The sequence below is a fragment of the Oncorhynchus tshawytscha genome, linkage group LG13 (genome assembly GCF_018296145.1).
Source record: "Oncorhynchus tshawytscha isolate Ot180627B linkage group LG13, Otsh_v2.0, whole genome shotgun sequence".
Classification (NCBI taxonomy): Eukaryota; Metazoa; Chordata; class Actinopteri; order Salmoniformes; family Salmonidae; genus Oncorhynchus; species Oncorhynchus tshawytscha.
Window position 1 is genome coordinate 88,198,626 of NC_056441.1, and position 19,162 is coordinate 88,217,787.

Here is a 19,162-nt window from a genome sequence, read left to right on the forward strand (position 1 = left end):
GAGTTTTCTCTGGCCACGGCCCCGGCCAGGACGTACACCCCAGCTCCCAGAGTACTGCCTACCCCGAGAGCCACCAGGTCGAAGGTGTTGAGACATCGGGAGAGACGTGAGTCCTCGGTGTTGTAGTCCACCACCTTGACACGCAGCAGCTGCTTCCCGAAGCCCTTCAGCGTGGCCAGAATCATCCTGGCTCTTTGTCAGTCCCTCCGGATCGCACTCTGCCTGTCAGATAACACTTCACCTCTCTGTAGCACAATGGAGGAACAGAGAGAGCATCAGGACCTTTCTGACAACTGTGTGTGTGTGTGTGTGTCTGACAGTCTCTCAGATCACTCTTCTTAGCCTCTCTGTATGGGGTTAAAGCACCTGGAGTCAAAACAGAGAGAACGTCAGAGGTTTTCTACGACTCTGTGTGTGTGTGTGTACCATACACACACCGTGAGGCCAAACAAGGGTTAGAGGGGGTTGAGTAAAATTGTACAAAACATATGATGTTTACTGTTTTGGTTTTGTTCGCTAAACAGCACTGAAAAGGTTTTTTAAATTTTATTTTTAAACTATTAACAGCAGGTCAGGATTCATCTACAATCCAGCTGTCTAAGTGTGTAAAAACCAACTAAATGAATCACAAGCTGGAGAACAAACAAGTTATCCTGCACCGCTAAAGGAAGTCCGGGATTTTAAAACGTCATGTTAGCTGGTTCCTCACATCAGAATGGCGCCGACAGAGATGGTCGCTTCGCTTCAGGTCACACAAGCATTTCGCTACACTCCCATTAACATCTGCTAACCATGTGAACGTGACCAATAACATGTGATTTTGATTTGACACTGAAAGTAGTCTCTGGGCCAGGAGGAAGTGGAATTAGAATCCATGGTTTTAATTTCTTTAAACCTTAACACCCACCAACTCCTTTCCTGTCCACACACACCCACCAACTCCTTTCCTTTCCACACACCAACTCCTTTCCTTTCCACACACACACCCACTCCATTCCTTTCCACACACCCACTCCATTCCTTTCCACACACCCACACCCACCAACTCCTTTCCTTTCACCCACCCACTCCTTTCCTTTCCACACACCAACTCCTTTCCTTTCCACACACCCACCAACTCCTTTCCTTTCCACACACCCACTCCTTTCCTTTCCACACCCACCAACTTTCCTTTCCTTTCCACACACACTTTCCACACACCCACTTTCCTTTCCACCCACCAACTCCTTTCCTGTCCACACACCAACTCCTTTCCTTTCCACACACCCACCAACTCCTTTCCTTTCACACACACCAACTCCTTTCCTTTCCACACACCAACTCCTTTCCACCACACACCCACTCCATCCTTTCCACACACCCACTCCTTTCCTTTCCACACACCCACCCTCCTTTCCTTTCCACACACCCACTCCTTTCCTTTCCACACACCAACTTTTCCTTTCCACACCCACCAACTCCTTTCCTTTCCACACACCCACTCCTTTCCTTTCCACACACCAACTCCTTTCCTTTCCTTTCCACACACCCACTCCTTTCCACACACCCACTCCTTTTTCCTTTCCACACACCAACTCCTTTCCTTTCCACACACCAACTCCTTTCCTTTCCACACACACACCCACTCCATTCCTTTCCACACACCCACCCACTCCATTTCCACACACCCACCCACTCCATTCCTTTCCACACACCCACCCACTCCTTTTTCCACACACCCACCCTTTCCACACACCCACTCCTTTCCTTTCCACACACCCACTCCTTTCCACACACCCACTCCTTTCCACACACCCACTCCTTTCCACACACCCACCACACCCACTCCTTTCCACACACCCACCCCTTTCCACACACCCACCAACTCCACTCCTTTCCACACACCAACTCCTTTCCACACACACACCAACTCCACTCCTTTCCACACACACACCAACTCCTTTCCTTTCCACACACCCACTCCTTTGCATTCGACACGCCCACTCCCCCATACTCCGGTCGCCAAATTGGGATGCAGCTACCCCCTTCCCCTGGGGAACACTGATAGAGGGTGGGGTGTTACAGGATTAGGTACCCCTGGCTCACTACGACCGCGTTCATTTTGGTTCCCAGACAAACGTGATTATGCCCTACTCCAATTTCTTCCAGATCACCATTAAAGTGAGACGACCCCAGGGCAAGCAGCTCCTCTCCCCCAAGCAGATCTGGGTTCAAATACTTTTCAAGATCATTTACTATACTCTATCTCTGCTTAATTAAGCTTGTCTAGTCTATTGATAAACAATAGACTACTCACAAAAGTGAAAACGCCACAAATCCCACTAATTCGTAAGATGGCGCCGGAGAAGAAGGCGGACGTTTTACGTTCCCAACCGGTTGTGTTTTATTTGTTTGTTTATTTGCACTTAAAAAAAACAACCTCATTTTGTACATAATGTTGCCGCTAACGTCTCTTATGACTGAAAATAACTTCAGACATCAGGACTTCGATTAGTCACCATGGACTAATCCTTCTTTTCCTTTCATGACTCTGACGAACTCGATGCGAAGGTATACTGCTTCCTCGGGATCAGGCCGCGATCCTCGTGATCCTCGTGAAGAGGAGGCGGAGAAAGAGGGGCCGAAGAGCGGGCTGAGAATTCATAGGCGATCGAATAAACCCCACTTCCCTCCATTCTGCTAGCAAACGTGAAATCTTTTGAGAATAAAATCGACGAGCTACGCGGAAGATGAAACTACCAATGGGACATTAAAAACTGTAACATCTTATGCGTCACGGAGTCGTGGCTGAATTGCTCGGCTGAGGTAGAGTATCTCATGATAAGTTGTAGACCACACTATCTTCCGAGAGAGTTATCATCTGTATTTTTCATAGCTGTGTACATACCACCATAATCAGAGGCTGGCACTAAGACAGCATTGAATGAGCTGTAATAGCAACATGTTTCAAGCAGACCACCATAGTCCCTGTGCCCAAGAACACTAAGGTAACCTGCATAAATTACTACTGACATGTGGCTCTCAAGTCTGTAGCCATGAAGCGCTTTGAAAGGCTGGTCATGGCTCACATCAACACCACCATCCCGGAAACCAGAGACCCACTCCAATTTGCATACCGCCCCAACAGATCCACAGATGATGCAATCTCTATTGCACTCCACATTGCCCTTTCCCACCTGGACAAACACTTGTGAGAATGCTATTCATTGACTGCAGCTCAGTGTTCAACACCATAGTGCCCTCAAAGCTCATCACTAAGCTAAGGACCATGGGACTAAACTCTGCAACTGGATCCTGGACTTCCTGACCGCCCCCAGGTGGTAAGGGTAGGTAACAACACATCCGCCACACTGATCCTCAACACAGGGGCCCCTCAGGGGTTCGTGCTCGGCCCCCTCCTGTACTCCCTGTTCACTCATGACTGCACGGCCAGGCATGACTCCAACACCATCATAACATTTTCCGATGACAACGGTGGTAGGCCTGATCACCGACAAGACAGCCTATAGGGAGGAGGTCAGAGACCTGGCCGTGGGGTGCAAGGACAACAACCTCTCCCTCAACGTGATCAAGACAAAGGAGATGATTGTGGACTACAGGAAAAGAAGGACCGAGCTCGCCCCCATTCTCATCGATGGGGCTGCAGTGGAGCAGGTTGAGAGCTTCAAGTTCCTTGGTGTCCACATCACCAACAAAGTAACATGGTCCAAGCACACCAAGACAGTCGTGAAGAGGGCATAACAAACCTATTTCCCCTCAGGAGACTTAAAAGATTTGGCATGAATCCTCAGATCCTCAAAATTTCACTGTAAGGTCTACTACACCTGTTGTATTCAGCATTTCACTGTAAGGTCTACTAGACCTGTTGTATTGAGCATTTCACTAAAAGGTCTACTACACCTGTTGTATTCAGCATTTCACTGTAAGGTCTACTACACCTGTTGTATTCAGCATTTCACTGTGAGGTGTACTACACCTGTTGTATTCAGCATTTCAGTGTAAGGTCTACTACACCTGTTGTATTCAGCATTTCAGTGTAAGGTCTACTACACCTGTTGTATTCAGCATTTCAGTGTAAGGTCTACTACACCTGTTGTATTCGGCACATGTGACTCACAGAATTTGATTTGATTTGGCACTCTAGGCAGGCTAAGTGAATACTAGAAGTATTTGTAAAGACTTCAAATAGTATTTGAAGCCAGGTCTGCTCTCCTCCTGCCTGCTGCTCCCACCCCTCATATGGAGAGGACCTGACACCTGGTGTGCCTACTGCTCCCACCCCTCATATGGAGAGGACCTGACACCTGGCGTGCCTGCTGCTCCCACCTCTCATATGGAGAGGACCTGACACCTGGCGTGCCTACTGCTCCCACCCCTCATATGGAGAGGACCTGACACCTGGCGTGCCTGCTGACATTTCTGCCTGCTGACATTTCTCCCTACAGAGCTCTGGCTGGACACACTGGGAAACAGATCATGTCATAATGTCGTATACAGAAATGATTAAAGCATCTAAGAACTGCTGTGTCTAATATCAAGTGACTACCAAAGAGAATATACATACAATCTCAATACTCAGTGTAAACCTTTAGCAAGCTCTGTAACATTCTGGACAGGTCCCAGGTTGGTTAGGCCCAGCAGTAAGTCATTTAGATGATACAACACGAACACAAAAGTCTGAGTAGGTACTCACAAGATGTCAGAAAGGCCGACTTGCTTCCTTTATAAATTCCCGGAAACGTTCAATCCTAAAACTAATGTTTTTCCGTATACTGGCAAATTATTTTTTATTTCTGAACAATTGTCCTATTTTAAAGTAACACGATTTTCTCCATGCATCTTCTATGTGTGCCACCTCTCTCTGTCTGCCTGTCTGTCTGAAACAGATAAATAGAAGGAGTAAGAGGTGTCACTGTTGAGTTAGACCACCATTCAGAGGGAGAGTAACAACCCATTCAGATGGCTGGGACACAAATAGAACCATGACACATCATATGACCGACCAGCTGTGATGACAGAACACACCTCTCTCTCTCCCCCTCTCGCCGTCTCCCTTCAGCCCTCTCTCTCTCTCTCCCCCTCTCGCCGTCTCCCTCCATCCCTCTCTCTCTCTCTCCCTCTCGCCATCTCCCTCCATCCCGCTCTCTCTCCCCCTTGTCATCTCCCTCCATCCCTCTCTCTCTCTCTCTCTCTCTCTCTCCCCCTCGCTGTCTCCCTCCATCCCTCTCTCTCTCCCCCTCGCTGTCTTTCTCTCGCTCTCTCCTTGACCGACAGTAGCCCATTCCTGTCGAGATACCTGGACTTCACACACTAAAACATACACACAAACACACTACAACAGGACACACAGACATCATGCCCACGTTTCACTGAAACAAGCTAACCATTAAAAACAGGAAAAGGGACTGAGAGATACACTGGGTGAGTCCAAAATGTTTCGTTCCTTTCTCCTGAAGTGTACACTCATTCACTACTTCCCATGAATCAGAAAGCAGTGTGAAGGGTTTTCCCCACCATACTTCTTATACCAGTCATTTTATTGTGGACACACACTGGGAGAAAGGAGAGATAATTAGGACCTGGATCTCCACGTAGTGTTAAAATGTCTCTTATCCGTCCACCGTGTTCACATTGTGACCACATTTCCTGATACATTCCTGTACATGCAAATGATTTGAGATATCCTTTCAAAAATAATATTCATTTATTTTAAGAAACTTATTGATGCCTTAAGTTGATGGTTTTATAGACGGAGATATAACGACGATTTAAATGGTTTCACTGTCTTAGATCTGCGAACACTTGTAAGATATCCAGATAACAAATGGGTCTCTGACTGGAGGTGGGCTGTAACAGTTTTCTTGAGTTGAAGGAGAGGAGGACCAAAACGCAGCGGGGTTGAAGTTCATGTTTTTAAATAAGACAACTAAACATGAACATAATACAAAACAACCAAAACAACCCTATCTGGTGCAACAGAGACAGGAACAATCACCCACAAAACCCAACACCAAACAGGCTACCTAAATATGGTTCCCAATCAGAGACAATGACTAACACCTGCCTCTGATTGAGAACCATATCAGGCCCAAACACAGAAACAGACAAACTAGACACACAACATAGAATGCCCACTCAGATCACACCCTGACCAAACAAAACATAGAAACATACAAAGCAAACTATGGTCAGGGTGTGACATGGGCAGGAAGATCACAACGCATATTGTAATCGTCTTCGCCTGTCTATAAAATGTGGACACAATCAAATGTGGACAAAATTAGGACAAAGGACGCATGTTAGAACCAAGTATAAACGGTGGTTTCAAAGGACGCATGTTAGAACCAGGTATAAGCGGGACTTGCGATAGATCTGTATCCTATTCCTCTAAGCTTCCAAATAATGACATCTAACCTCACCTCAACAGAAAAGTAGGATCAATCCAATCAACTGACATCTCATGAGGCCATAGGCTAAACCAAAAATGGGTACTATTTGGGGTAGTGAAATAGTACCATCTTATGCTCCCCATTTCTATCAGCGAATACATAGACCTTTCACACATTATATACCTGCAATATTGGGCTGGCAGTGGAATGTACACAATGTGTCACTCAAAGCATTGTCCAATGTAGTGGGTCAATCTGAAATCCACCTGACTTCGATGGCCAACAAAGTCAAGCTAAACTAAACTAGTTATCCACATCAATGTCCATTATTCCAGCTCCTAGAGAGACAAAGTCCCCAGGGCTGAACGTTTGGCATTCTTTCACAAGGGCAGAAGGGACATGAACAGTGGAACAGGACGGTGTTCCAAAAGGGATATTTCCTATTGGCCCTTGTCAAAATTACTGCTCTACATATGGAACAGGGTGTCTCGAGAGAGACAGAGAGATATATATATATATATATTCACTTTATATATTATCTACCTCACTTGCTTTGGCAATGTTAACACATGTTTCCCATGCCAATAAAGCCCTTGAATTGAATTGAGAGAGAGACAGAGAGAGAGAGAGACAGAGAGAGAGAGAGAGACAGAGAGAGAGAGAGAAAGAGAGAGACAGAGAGAAAGAGAAAGAGAGAAAGAGAGAAAGAGAGAGAGAGAGAGAGACAGAGAGAGAGAGAGAAAGAGAGAAAGAGAGAAAGACAGAAAGAGAGACAGAGAGACAGAGAGAAAGAGAGAAAGAGAGAAAGAGAGAAAGAGAGAGAGAGAGAAAGAGAGAGACGGAGAGAGACTGCACCACATGCCCTCGTGCCTCACATGCTGTGGTAAGGCTAAATTAAGAGGTTGGCCCGGGAAGGGCCCGGCCCCCTTCTCCACCAATCACATAGCAGGGCACCTGCCGCTGGCTGGCATATGGGGAACTTGGGTAAATTGGGATCGGCGGTGGGGGTGACTTTGGTCACATGCATCTGTTTCCAGCATTTACGTACAGTACCAGTCAAAGGTTTGGACACACCTACCCAGTCCAGGATTTTACATTGCAGAATAATAGTGAAGACATCAAACCTATGAAATAACACATATGGAGTCATGTAGTAACCAAAAAAGTGTTAAACACATTGAAAAATCTCAAATATAAAATATATTTCTAAGTAGCCACCCTTTGCCTTGATGACAGCTGTGTACACTCTTGGCATTCTCTCAACCAGCTTCCCCTGGAATGCTTTTCCAACAGTCTTGATGGAGTTCCCACATATGCCAAGCACTTGTTGGCTCCTTTTCCTTCACTCTGTAGTCCAACTCATCCCAAACCATCTCAATTAGGTTGAGGTCAGGTGATTGTAGAGGCCAGGTCATCTGATGCAGGACTCCATCACTCTCGCCCAGGGCAGCTGAATAGTGTGCATCCACCGCAAACAGCGGGGAAGAAGTGACCACTGCACTAGGTAGTACACTAGGTACATAGGGTGCCTGTTGGTGACCACTGCACTAGGCACTAGGTAGTACACTAGGTACATAGGGTGCCTGTTGGTGACCACTGCACTAGGTACTAGGTAGTACACTAGGTACATAGGGTGCCTGTTGGTGACCACTGCACTAGGTAGTACACTAGGTACATAGGGTGCCTGTTGGTGACCACTGCACTAGGTAGTACACTAGGTACATAGGGTGCCTGTTGGTGACCACTGCACTAGGTAGTACACTAGGTACATAGGGTGCCTGTTGGTGACCACTGCACTAGGTACTACACTAGGTACATAGGGTACCTGTTGGTGACCACTGCACTAGGTAGTACACTGGTACATAGGGTGCCTGTTGGTGACCACTGCACTAGGTAGTACACTAGGTATATAGGGTACCTGTTGGTGACCACTGCACTAGGTAGTACACTAGGTACATAGGGTACCTGTTGGTGACCACTGCACTAGGTAGTACACTAGGTACCTGTTGGTGACCACTGCACTAGGCACTAGGTAGTACACTGGTACATAGGGTGCCTGTTGGTGACCACTGCACTAGGTAGTACACTAGGTACATAGGGTACCTGTTGGTGACCACTGCACTAGGCACTGGTAGTACACTAGGTACATAGGGTGCCTGTTGGTGACCACTGCACTAGGTAGTACACTAGGTACATAGGGTGCCTGTTGGTGACCACTGCACTAGGTACTACACTAGGTACATACGGTGCCTGTTGGTGACCACTGCACTAGGTAGTACACTAGGTACATAGGGTGCCTGTTGGTGACCACTGCACTAGGTAGTACACTAGGTACATAGGGTGCCTGTTGGTGACCACTGCACTAGGTAGTACACTAGGTACATAGGGTGCCTGTTGGTGACCACTGCACTAGGTACTAGGTAGTACACTAGGTACATAGGGTACCTGTTGGTGACCACTGCACTAGGCACTAGGTAGTACACTAGGTACATAGGGTACCTGTTGGTGACCACTGCACTAGGCACTAGGTAGTACACTAGGTACATAGGGTGCCTGTTGGTGACCACTGCACTAGGTAGTACACTAGGTACATAGGGTGCCTGTTGGTGACCACTGCACTAGGCACTAGGTAGTACACTAGGTACATAGGGTGCCTGTTGGTGACCACTGCACTAGGTACTAGGTAGTACACTAGGTACATAGGGTGCCTGTTGGTGACCACTGCACTAGGTACATATGGTACAGCCATTGACACTAGGTTGGCAGCCAGAAACACTGAAGGTTCCAAACAGACTGTAGATCCTCCAGCTGTTAGGCATGTGACACAAAACAAATGGTGTAATGCATTGAGTCAAGCTTAGCGTGTGACCCGCTTCACAACCCAAATAAATATTACTTAAACAACTGCTGTTAGCTGGACTCTGAACTTCTGAAGGACAACAGAACCCTGTCCATCCCCCTCTCCCCAATCCTCCCCTTCCGACCCATCTCCACATCCGCCCCTCTCCCCCTTCCACCCCTCTCCCACCCCTCCAACTCCTCTCCCCCATCCGCCCCTCTCCCCTTCCACTCCTCCCCCATCCGACTCCTCTCCCCCCTCCGCCCCTCTCCCACCCCTCTGACTGCACTCCCTCCTCCACCCCTCCGACTCCTCTCCCCCTTCGACTCCTCTCTCCCCCTCCGACTCCTCTCCCCCTTCCCCCTCCGACTCCTCTCCCCCTTCCCCCTCCGACTCCTCTCCCCCTCCGACTCCTCTCCCCCTTCCCCCCTCTGACTCCTCTCCCCCAATCTGCCCTTCTTCGCCTCATGACACTACTGGGCACGCTCAAAACAAAGTGCCATGTGAGGGGGACTAAGTAACATTGCGACAGCTCCATGAGCTATGAGGCCTTTCCTTTTCCTGGGATTCGGTCCATATTAACACTCAGCCTGCCTGGCTGCCTGGGGGCCGGACGGCTGTGCCCTTCCCACTTTATAGCTAAAGACAAAGAGGCCGAACACAGGACTAATGAGTACACTGACAACAGACATAGTAACATTGTATAGATCAGAACACTAAGTCTAGGACTAATGAGTACACTGACAACAGACATAGTAACATTGTATAGATCAGAACACTAAGTCTAGGACTAATGAGTACACTGACAACAGACATAGTAACATAGTATAGATCAGAACACTAAGTCTAGGACTAATGAGTACACTGACAACAGACATAGTAACATTGTATAGATCAGAACACTAAGTCTAGGACTAATGAGTACACTGACAACAGACATAGTAACATAGTATAGATCAGAACACTAAGTCTAGGACTAATGAGTACACTGACACAACAGACATAGTAACATAGTAACATAGTATAGATCAGAACACTAAGTCTAGGACTAATGAGTACACTGACACAACAGACATAGTAACATAGTAACATTGTATAGATCAGAACACTAAGTCTAGGATTAATGAGTACACTGACACAACAGACATAGTAACATAGTATAGATCAGAACACTAAGTCTAGGACTAATGAGTACACTGACACAACAGACATAGTAACATAGTATAGATCAGAACACTAAGTCTAGGATTAATGAGTACACTGACACAACAGACATAGTAACATAGTAACATAGTATAGATCAGAACACTAAGTCTGGGACTAATGAGTACACTGACAACAGACATAGTAACATAGTAACATTGTATAGATCAGAACACTAAGTCTGGGACTAATGAGTACACTGACACAACAGACATAGTAACATAGTATAGATCAGAACACTAAGTCTGGGACTAATGAGTACACTGACAACAGACATAGTAACATTGTATAGATCAGTACACTAAGTCTAGGACTAATGAGTACACTGACACAACAGACATAGTAACATAGTAACATAGTATAGATCAGAACACTAAGTCCAGGACTAATGAGTACACTGACACAACAGACATAGTAACATAGTAACATTGTATAGATCAGAACACTAAGTCTGGGACTAATGAGTACACTGACAACAGACATAGTAACATTGTATAGATCAGAACACTAAGTCTAGGACTAATGAGTACACTGACACAACAGACATAGTAACATAGTATAGATCAGAACACTAAGTCTAGGACTAATGAGTACACTGACACAACAGACATAGTAACATAGTATAGATCAGAACACTAATTGCAAAATCGTTGGTACAGGGTGTATGAGTTGATATATAAAACTACGCAAGATTCAATTTTTCATCTAAAATTATTATATAGAATTCTTGCCACCAACAAAATGTTGAATATTTGGGGCATAAAATCATCGAAGCTCTGCAGATTTTGTTGTGAGGATACAGAATCAACAGACCATTTATTTTGGTATTGCCCTCAGGTAGCCTGTTTCTGGTCTCAGGTTCAGGAATGGCTGATAATGCAGAACATTGTTAGGAGATCTGGAGAGACCGGGTCAGTCAATTACTAATATACTAATACTGATAGTAAAAGTATTGATCTTCAACAGGCAATCTGTGGATTCTATTTGAGTAGATAGATTGAAATTGTACGTTAAACATCACAGCATAGTTAAAAGATATGTGTTGAGTAGAAACACGAAGTGGGTGGCCAGCAGAGATAGATGGGATGGGCTGAGGGAAGCTGAGGGTTGGGATGGGATGGGCTGAGGGAAGCTGTGGGTTGGGATGGGCTGAGGGAAGCTGAGGGTTGGGATGGGATGGGCTGAGGGAAGCTGAGGGTTGGGATGGGATGGGCTGAGGGAAGCTGAGGGTTGGGATGGGATGGGCTGAGGGAAGCTGAGGGTTGATATGGGCTGAGGGAAGCTGAGGGTTGGGATGGGCTGAGGGAAGCTGAGGGTTGGGATGGGATGGGCTGAGGGAAGCTGAGGGTTGGGATGGGATGGGCTGAGGGTTGGGATGGGCTGGGGAAGCTGAGGGTTGGGATGGGATGGGCTGAGGGAAGCTGAGGGTTGGGATGTGATGGGCTGGGGGTTGGGATGTGATGGGCTGGGATGTGGAATTGAAGACAAGTGGGAGTGGAGTTGCTGTGTGAGAGATAGAATGATGGTCAAAAGATCAAGGAGAAAAAAAATCAAAATAAAACATAATAAAAAGTACATTTGAATGACACTAAGTGGCAGTGTTTTTACAACGAATGCCGGTTTGCCTGAGGCTGTTACTGTGCAGGTGTTTGGACACAGGCATATACACACACTCTCATTCAAATAAACACGTACAAGAACACACACACACATGTAATAGTGCCAGACCTGCACACAAACCTATACAGTTGGCATTGCTGTTATGATTTTAGTTCCTTGATGTCCTTTGTTTTAAATGTTGTTTTTTGCATTGTTTGTTTTCTTCTGTCTTTTCCTTTTTTCTTTAGTTCATTCTCTTGGTTGTTGGTGCATTGGGGGGTTCTTGGGGTGGGGTTCATTCTCTTGGTTGTTGGTGCATTGGGGGGTTATTGGGGTGGGGTTCATTCTCTTGGTTGTTGGTGCATTGGGGGGGGTTCTTGGGGTGGGGTTCATTCTCTTGGTTGTTGGTGCATTGGGGGTTCTTGGGGGGGTTCATTCTCTTGGTTGTTGGTGCATTGGGGGGTTATTGGGGTGGGGTTCATTCTCTTGGTTGTTGGTGCATTGGGGGTTTTGGGGTGGGGTTCATTCTCTTGGTTGTTGGTGCATTGGGGGTTCTTGGGGTGGGGTTCATTCTCTTGGTTGTTGGTGCATTGGGGGGGGGTGGGGTTCTTGGGGTGGGGTTCATTCTCTTGGTTGTTGGTGCATTGGGGGTTGGGGTGGGGTTCATTCTCTTGGTTGTTGGTGCATTGGGGGTTCTTGGGGTGGGGTTCATTCTCTTGGTTGTTGGTGCATTGGGGGTTCTTGGGGTGGGGTTCATTCTCTTGGTTGTTGGTGCATTGGGGGTTCTTGGGGTGGGGTTCATTCTCTTGGTTGTTGGTGCATTGGGGGTTCTTGGGGTGGGGTTCATTCTCTTGGTTGTTGGTGCATTGGGGGTTCTTGGGGGGTGGGGTTCATTCTCTTGGTTGTTGGTGCATTGGGGGGTTCTTTGGGTTTCATTCTCTTGGTTGTTGGTGCATTGGGGGGTTCTTGGGGTGGGGTTCATTCTCTTGGTTGTTGGTGCATTGGGGGGTTCTTGGGGTGGGGTTCATTCTCTTGGTTGTTGGTGCATTGGGGGGTTCTTGGTGGTGGGGTTCATTCTCTTGGTTGTTGGTGCATTGGGGGGTTCTTGGGGTGGGGTTCATTCTCTTGGTTGTTGGTGCATTGGGGGTTCTTGGGGTGGGGTTCATTCTCTTGGTTGTTGGTGCATTGGGGGGTTCTTGGGGTGGGGTTCATTCTCTTGGTTGTTGGTGCATTGGGGGTTCTTGGGGTTGGGTTCATTCTCTTGGTTGTTGGTGCATTGGGGGTTCTTGGGGTTGGGTTCATTCTCTTGGTTGTTGGTGCATTGGGGGTTCTTGGGGTTGGGGGTTCATTCTCTTGGTTGTTGGTGCATTGGGGGTTCTTGGGGTGGGGTTCATTCTCTTGGTTGTTGGTGCATTGGGGGTTCTTGGGGTGGGGTTCATTCTCTTGGTTGTTGGTGCATTGGGGGTTCTTGGGGTGGGGTTCATTCTCTTGGTTGTTGGTGCATTGGGGGTTCTTGGGGTGGGGTTCATTCTCTTGGTTGTTGGTGCATTGGGGGGTTCTTGGGGTGGGGTTCATTCTCTTGGTTGTTGGTGCATTGGGGGTTCTTGGGGTGGGGTTCATTCTCTTGGTTGTTGGTGCATTGGGGGTTCTTGGGGTGGGGTTCATTCTCTTGGTTGTTGGTGCATTGGGGGGTTCTTGGGGTGGGGTTCATTCTCTTGGTTGTTGGTGCATTGGGGGTTCTTGGGGTGGGGTTCATTCTCTTGGTTGTTGGTGCATTGGGGGGTTCTTGGGGTGGGGTTCATTCTCTTGGTTGTTGGTGCATTGGGGGGGGTTCTTGGGGTGGGGTTCATTCTCTTGGTTGTTGGTGCATTGGGGGTTCTTGGGGTGGGGTTCATTCTCTTGGTTGTTGGTGCATTGGGGGGTTCTTGGGGTGGGGTTCATTCTCTTGGTTGTTGGTGCATTGGGGGTTCTTGGGGTGGGGTTCATTCTCTTGGTTGTTGGTGCATTGGGGGTTCTTGGGGTGGGGTTCATTCTCTTGGTTGTTGGTGCATTGGGGGGTTCTTGGGGTGGGGTTCATTCTCTTGGTTGTTGGGGGGGTTCATTGGGGGGTTCTTGGTTGTTGGTTCATTGGGGGGTTCTTGGGGTGGGGTTCATTCTCTTGGTTGTTGGTGCATTGGGGGTTCTTGGGGTGGGGTTCATTCTCTTGGTTGTTGGTGCATTGGGGGTTCTTGGGGTGGGGTTCATTCTCTTGGTTGTTGGTGCATTGGGGGTTCTTGGGGTGGGGTTCATTCTCTTGGTTGTTGGTGCATTGGGGGTTCTTGGGGTGGGGTTCATTCTCTTGGTTGTTGGTGCATTGGGGGTTCTTGGGGTGGGGTTCATTCTCTTGGTTGTTGGTGCATTGGGGGTTCTTGGGGTGGGGTTCATTCTCTTGGTTGTTGGTGCATTGGGGGTTCTTGGGGTGGGGTTCATTCTCTTGGTTGTTGGTGCATTGGGGGTTCTTGGGGTGGGGTTCATTCTCTTGGTTGTTGGTGCATTGGGGGTTCTTGGGGTGGGGTTCATTCTCTTGGTTGTTGGTGCATTGGGGGTTCTTGGGGTGGGGTTCATTCTCTTGGTTGTTGGTGCATTGGGGGGTTCTTGGGGTGGGGTTCATTCTCTTGGTTGTTGGTGCATTGGGGGGTTCTTGGGGTGGGGTTCATTCTCTTGGTTGTTGGTGCATTGGGGGGGTTCTTGGGGTGGGGTTCATTCTCTTGGTTGTTGGTGCATTGGGGGTTCTTGGGGTGGGGTTCATTCTCTTGGTTGTTGGTGCATTGGGGGTTCTTGGGGTGGGGTTCATTCTCTTGGTTGTTGGTGCATTGGGGGTTCTTGGGGTGGGGTTCATTCTCTTGGTTGTTGGTGCATTGGGGGTTCTTGGGGTGGGGTTCATTCTCTTGGTTGTTGGTGCATTGGGGGGTTCTTGGGGTGGGGTTCATTCTCTTGGTTGTTGGTGCATTGGGGGTTCTTGGGGTGGGGTTCATTCTCTTGGTTGTTGGTGCATTGGGGGTGGGGTTCTTGGGGGGGGTTGGGGTTCATTCTCTTGGTTGTTGGTGCATTGGGGGTTCTTGGGGTGGGGTTCATTCTCTTGGTTGTTGGTGCATTGGGGGGTTCTTGGGGGTGGGGTTCATTCTCTTGGTTGTTGGTGCATTGGGGGTTCTTGGGGTGGGGTTCATTCTCTTGGTTGTTGGTGCATTGGGGGTTCTTTCTCTTGGGGGTGCATGGGGTTCATTCTCTTGGTTGTTGGTGCATTGGGGGTTCTTGGGGTGGGGTTCATTCTCTTGGTTGTTGGTGCATTGGGGGGTGGGGTTCATTCTCTTTTGTTGGTTGGGGGTTCTTGGGGTGGGGTTCATTCTCTTGGTTGTTGGTGCATTGGGGGTTCTTGGGGTGGGGTTCATTCTCTTGGTTGTTGGTGCATTGGGGGTTCTTGGGGTGGGGTTCATTCTCTTGGTTGTTGGTGCATTGGGGGTTCTTGGGGTGGGGTTCATTCTCTTGGTTGTTGGTTCTTGCATTGGGGGTTGGGGGGTTCTTGGGGTGGGGTTCATTCTCTTGGTTGTTGGTGCATTGGGGGGTTCTTGGGGTGGGGTTCATTCTCTTGGTTGTTGGTGCATTGGGGGTTCTTGGGGTGGGGTTCATTCTCTTGGTTGTTGGTGCATTGGGGGTTCTTGGGGTGGGGTTCATTCTCTTGGTTGTTGGTGCATTGGGGGGTTTCATTGGGGTGTGGGGTTCATTCTCTTGGTTGTTGGTGCATTGGGGGTTCTTGGGGTTGGGTTCATTCTCTTGGTTGTTGGTGCATTGGGGGTTCTTGGGGTGGGGTTCATTCTCTTGGTTGTTGGTGCATTGGGGGGTTCTTGGGGTGGGGTTCATTCTCTTGGTTGTTGGTGCATTGGGGGTTCTTGGGGTGGGGTTCATTCTCTTGGTTGTTGGTGCATTGGGGGGTTCTTGGGGTTGGGTTCATTCTCTTGGTTGTTGGTGCATTGGGGGGTTCTTGGGGTGGGGTTCATTCTCTTGGTTGTTGGTGCATTGGGGGGTTCTTGGGGTGGGTTCATTCTCTTGGTTGTTGGTGCATTGGGGGTTCTTGGGGTGGGGTTCATTCTCTTGGTTGTTGGTGCATTGGGGGTTCTTGGGGTGGGGTTCATTCTCTTGGTTGTTGGTGCATTGGGGGTTCTTGGGGTTGGGGTTCATTCTCTTGGTTGTTGGTGCATTGGGGGGTTCTTGGGGTGGGGTTCATTCTCTTGGTTGTTGGTGCATTGGGGGGTTCTTGGGGTTGGGTTCATTCTCTTGGTTGTTGGTGCATTGGGGGTTCTTGGGGTGGGGTTCATTCTCTTGGTTGTTGGTGCATTGGGGGTTCTTGGGGTGGGGTTCATTCTCTTGGTTGTTGGTGCATTGGGGGGTTCTTGGGGTGGGGTTCATTCTCTTGGTTGTTGGTGCATTGGGGGTTCTTGGGGTGGGGTTCATTCTCTTGGTTGTTGGTGCATTGGGGGTTCTTGGGGTTGGGTTCATTCTCTTGGTTGTTGGTGCATTGGGGGTTCTTGGGGTTGGGTTCATTCTCTTGGTTGTTGGTGCATTGGGGGTTCTTGGGGTGGGGTTCATTCTCTTGGTTGTTGGTGCATTGGGGGTTCTTGGGGTGGGGTTCATTCTCTTGGTTGTTGGTGCATTGGGGGTTCTTGGGGTGGGGTTCATTCTCTTGGTTGTTGGTGCATTGGGGGTTCTTGGGGTGGGGTTCATTCTCTTGGTTGTTGGTGCATTGGGGGTTCTTGGGGTTGGGTTCATTCTCTTGGTTGTTGGTGCATTGGGGGTTCTTGGGGTGGGTTCATTCTCTTGGTTGTTGGTGCATTGGGGGGTTCTTGGGGTTGGGTTCATTCTCTTGGTTGTTGGTGCATTGGGGGTTCTTGGGGTGGGGTTCATTCTCTTGGTTGTTGGTGCATTGGGGGTTCTTGGGGTGGGGTTCATTCTCTTGGTTGTTGGTGCATTGGGGGGTTCTTGGGGTGGGGTTCATTCTCTTGGTTGTTGGTGCATTGGGGGTTCTTGGGGTGGGGTTCATTCTCTTGGTTGTTGGTGCATTGGGGGGTTCTTGGGGTGGGGTTCATTGTCTTGGTTGTTGGTGCATTGGGGGTTCTTGGGGTGGGGTTCATTCTCTTGGTTGTTGGTGCATTGGGGGGTTCTTGGGGTGGGGTTCATTCTCTTGGTTGTTGGTGCATTGGGGGTTCTTGGGGTGGGGTTCATTCTCTTGGTTGTTGGTGCATTGGGGGTTCTTGGGGTGGGGTTCATTCTCTTGGTTGTTGGTGCATTGGGGGTTCTTGGGGTGGGGTTCATTCTCTTGGTTGTTGGTGCATTGGGGGTTCTTGGGGTGGGGTTCATTCTCTTGGTTGTTGGTGCATTGGGGGTTCTTGGGGTGGGGTTCATTCTCTTGGTTGTTGGTGCATTGGGGGGTTCTTGGGGTGGGGTTCATTCTCTTGGTTGTTGGTGCATTGGGGGGTTTTGGGGTGGGGTTCATTCTCTTGGTTGTTGGTGCATTGGGGGGGTTGTTGGGGTGGGGTTCATTCTCTTGGTTGTTGGTGCATTGGGGGGTTCTTGGGGTGGGGTTCATTCTCTTGGTTGTTGGTGCATTGGGGGGTTCTTGGGGTGGGGTTCATTCTCTTGGTTGTTGGTGCATTGGGGGTTCTTGGGGTGGGGTTCATTCTCTTGGTTGTTGGTGCATTGGGGGTTCTTGGGGTGGGGTTCATTCTCTTGGTTGTTGGTGCATTGGGGGGTTCTTGGGGTGGGGTTCATTCTCTTGGTTGTTGGTGCATTGGGGGTTTTGGGGTGGGGTTCATTCTCTTGGTTGTTGGTGCATTGGGGGAGGTTTGGGGTGGGGTTCATTCTCTTGGTTGTTGGTGCATTGGGGGTTCTTGGGGTGGGGTTCATTCTCTTGGTTGTTGGTGCATTAGCATTGGGGGTTCTTGGGGGTGGGGTTCATTCTCTTGGTTGTTGGTGCATTGGGGGTTCTTGGGGTGGGGTTCATTCTCTTGGTTGTTGGTGCATTGGGGGGTTCTTGGGGTGGGGTTCATTCTCTTGGTTGTTGGTGCATTGGGGGGGGTTCTGGGGTGGGGTTCATTCTCTTGGTTGTTGGTGCATTGGGGGTTCTTGGGGTGGGGTTCATTCTCTTGGTTGTTGGTGCATTGGGGGAGTTCTTGGGGTGGGGTTCATTCTCTTGGTTGTTGGTGCATTGGGGGTTCTGGGGTGGGGTTCATTCTCTTGGTTGTTGGTGCATTGGGGGTGGGGTTCATTCTCTTGGTTGTTGGTGGGGGGGTTCATTCTCTTGGTTGTTGGTGCATTGGGGGTTCATTGGGGGTTCTTGGGGTTCATTCTCTTGGTTGTTGGTGCATTGGGGGTTCTTGGGGTGGGGTTCATTCTCTTGGTTGTTGGTGCATTGGGGGGTTCTTGGGGTGGGGTTCATTCTCTTGGTTGTTGGTGCATTGGGGGTTCTTGGGGTGGGGTTCATTCTCTTGGTTGTTGGTGCATTGGGGGGTTTGGGGTGGGGTTCATTCTCTTGGTTGTTGGTGCATTGGGGGTTCTTGGGGTTGGGTTCATTCTCTTGGTTGTTGGTGCATTGGGGGGTTCTTGGGGTGGGGTTCATTCTCTTGGTTGTTGGTGCATTGGGGAGTTCTTGGGGTGGGGTTCATTCTCTTGGTTGTTGGTGCATTGGGGGGTTCTTGGGGTGGGGTTCATTCTCTTGGTTGTTGGTGCATTGGGGGGTTTTGGGGTGGGGTTCATTCTCTTGGTTGTTGGTGCATTGGGGAGGTTTGGGGTGGGGTTCATTCTCTTGGTTGTTGGTGCATTGGGGAGGTTTGGGGTGGGGTTCATTCTCTTGGTTGTTGGTGCATTGGGGGGTTCTTGGGGTGGGGTTCATTCTCCTGGTTGTTGGTGCATTGGGGGTGTTCTTGGGGTGGGGTTCATTCTCTTGGTTGTTGGTGCATTGGGGGGTTCTTGGGGTGGGGTTCATTCTCTTGGTTGTTGGTGCATTGGGGAGTTCTTGGGGTGGGGTTCATTCTCTTGGTTGTTGGTGCATTGGGGGTTCTTGGGGTGGGGTTCATTCTCTTGGTTGTTGGTGCATTGGGGG

At 49.0% G+C, this 19,162-nt stretch overlaps 1 protein-coding gene across 3 annotated transcripts in view; it reads right to left on the bottom strand.

The window, feature by feature from the left end:
- The window catches only part of LOC112247936 (high affinity cationic amino acid transporter 1), a 48,661-nt gene that overhangs the window by 18,746 nt on the left and 10,753 nt on the right, over nucleotides 1-19,162 (bottom strand). For 2 of the 3 annotated variants that reach the window (XM_042296506.1, XM_042296504.1), the window contains exon 2: nucleotides 1-245. This exon is cut by the window's left edge and continues 185 nt beyond it. In XM_042296506.1, coding sequence (XP_042152440.1) covers nucleotides 1-185 — 185 coding nt within the window. In that variant the 5' untranslated portion in view covers nucleotides 186-245. Of the gene's footprint in view, nucleotides 246-4,693; nucleotides 5,000-19,162 lie in introns of those variants that run through there. The other variant, XM_042296505.1, reaches the window with a different exon arrangement.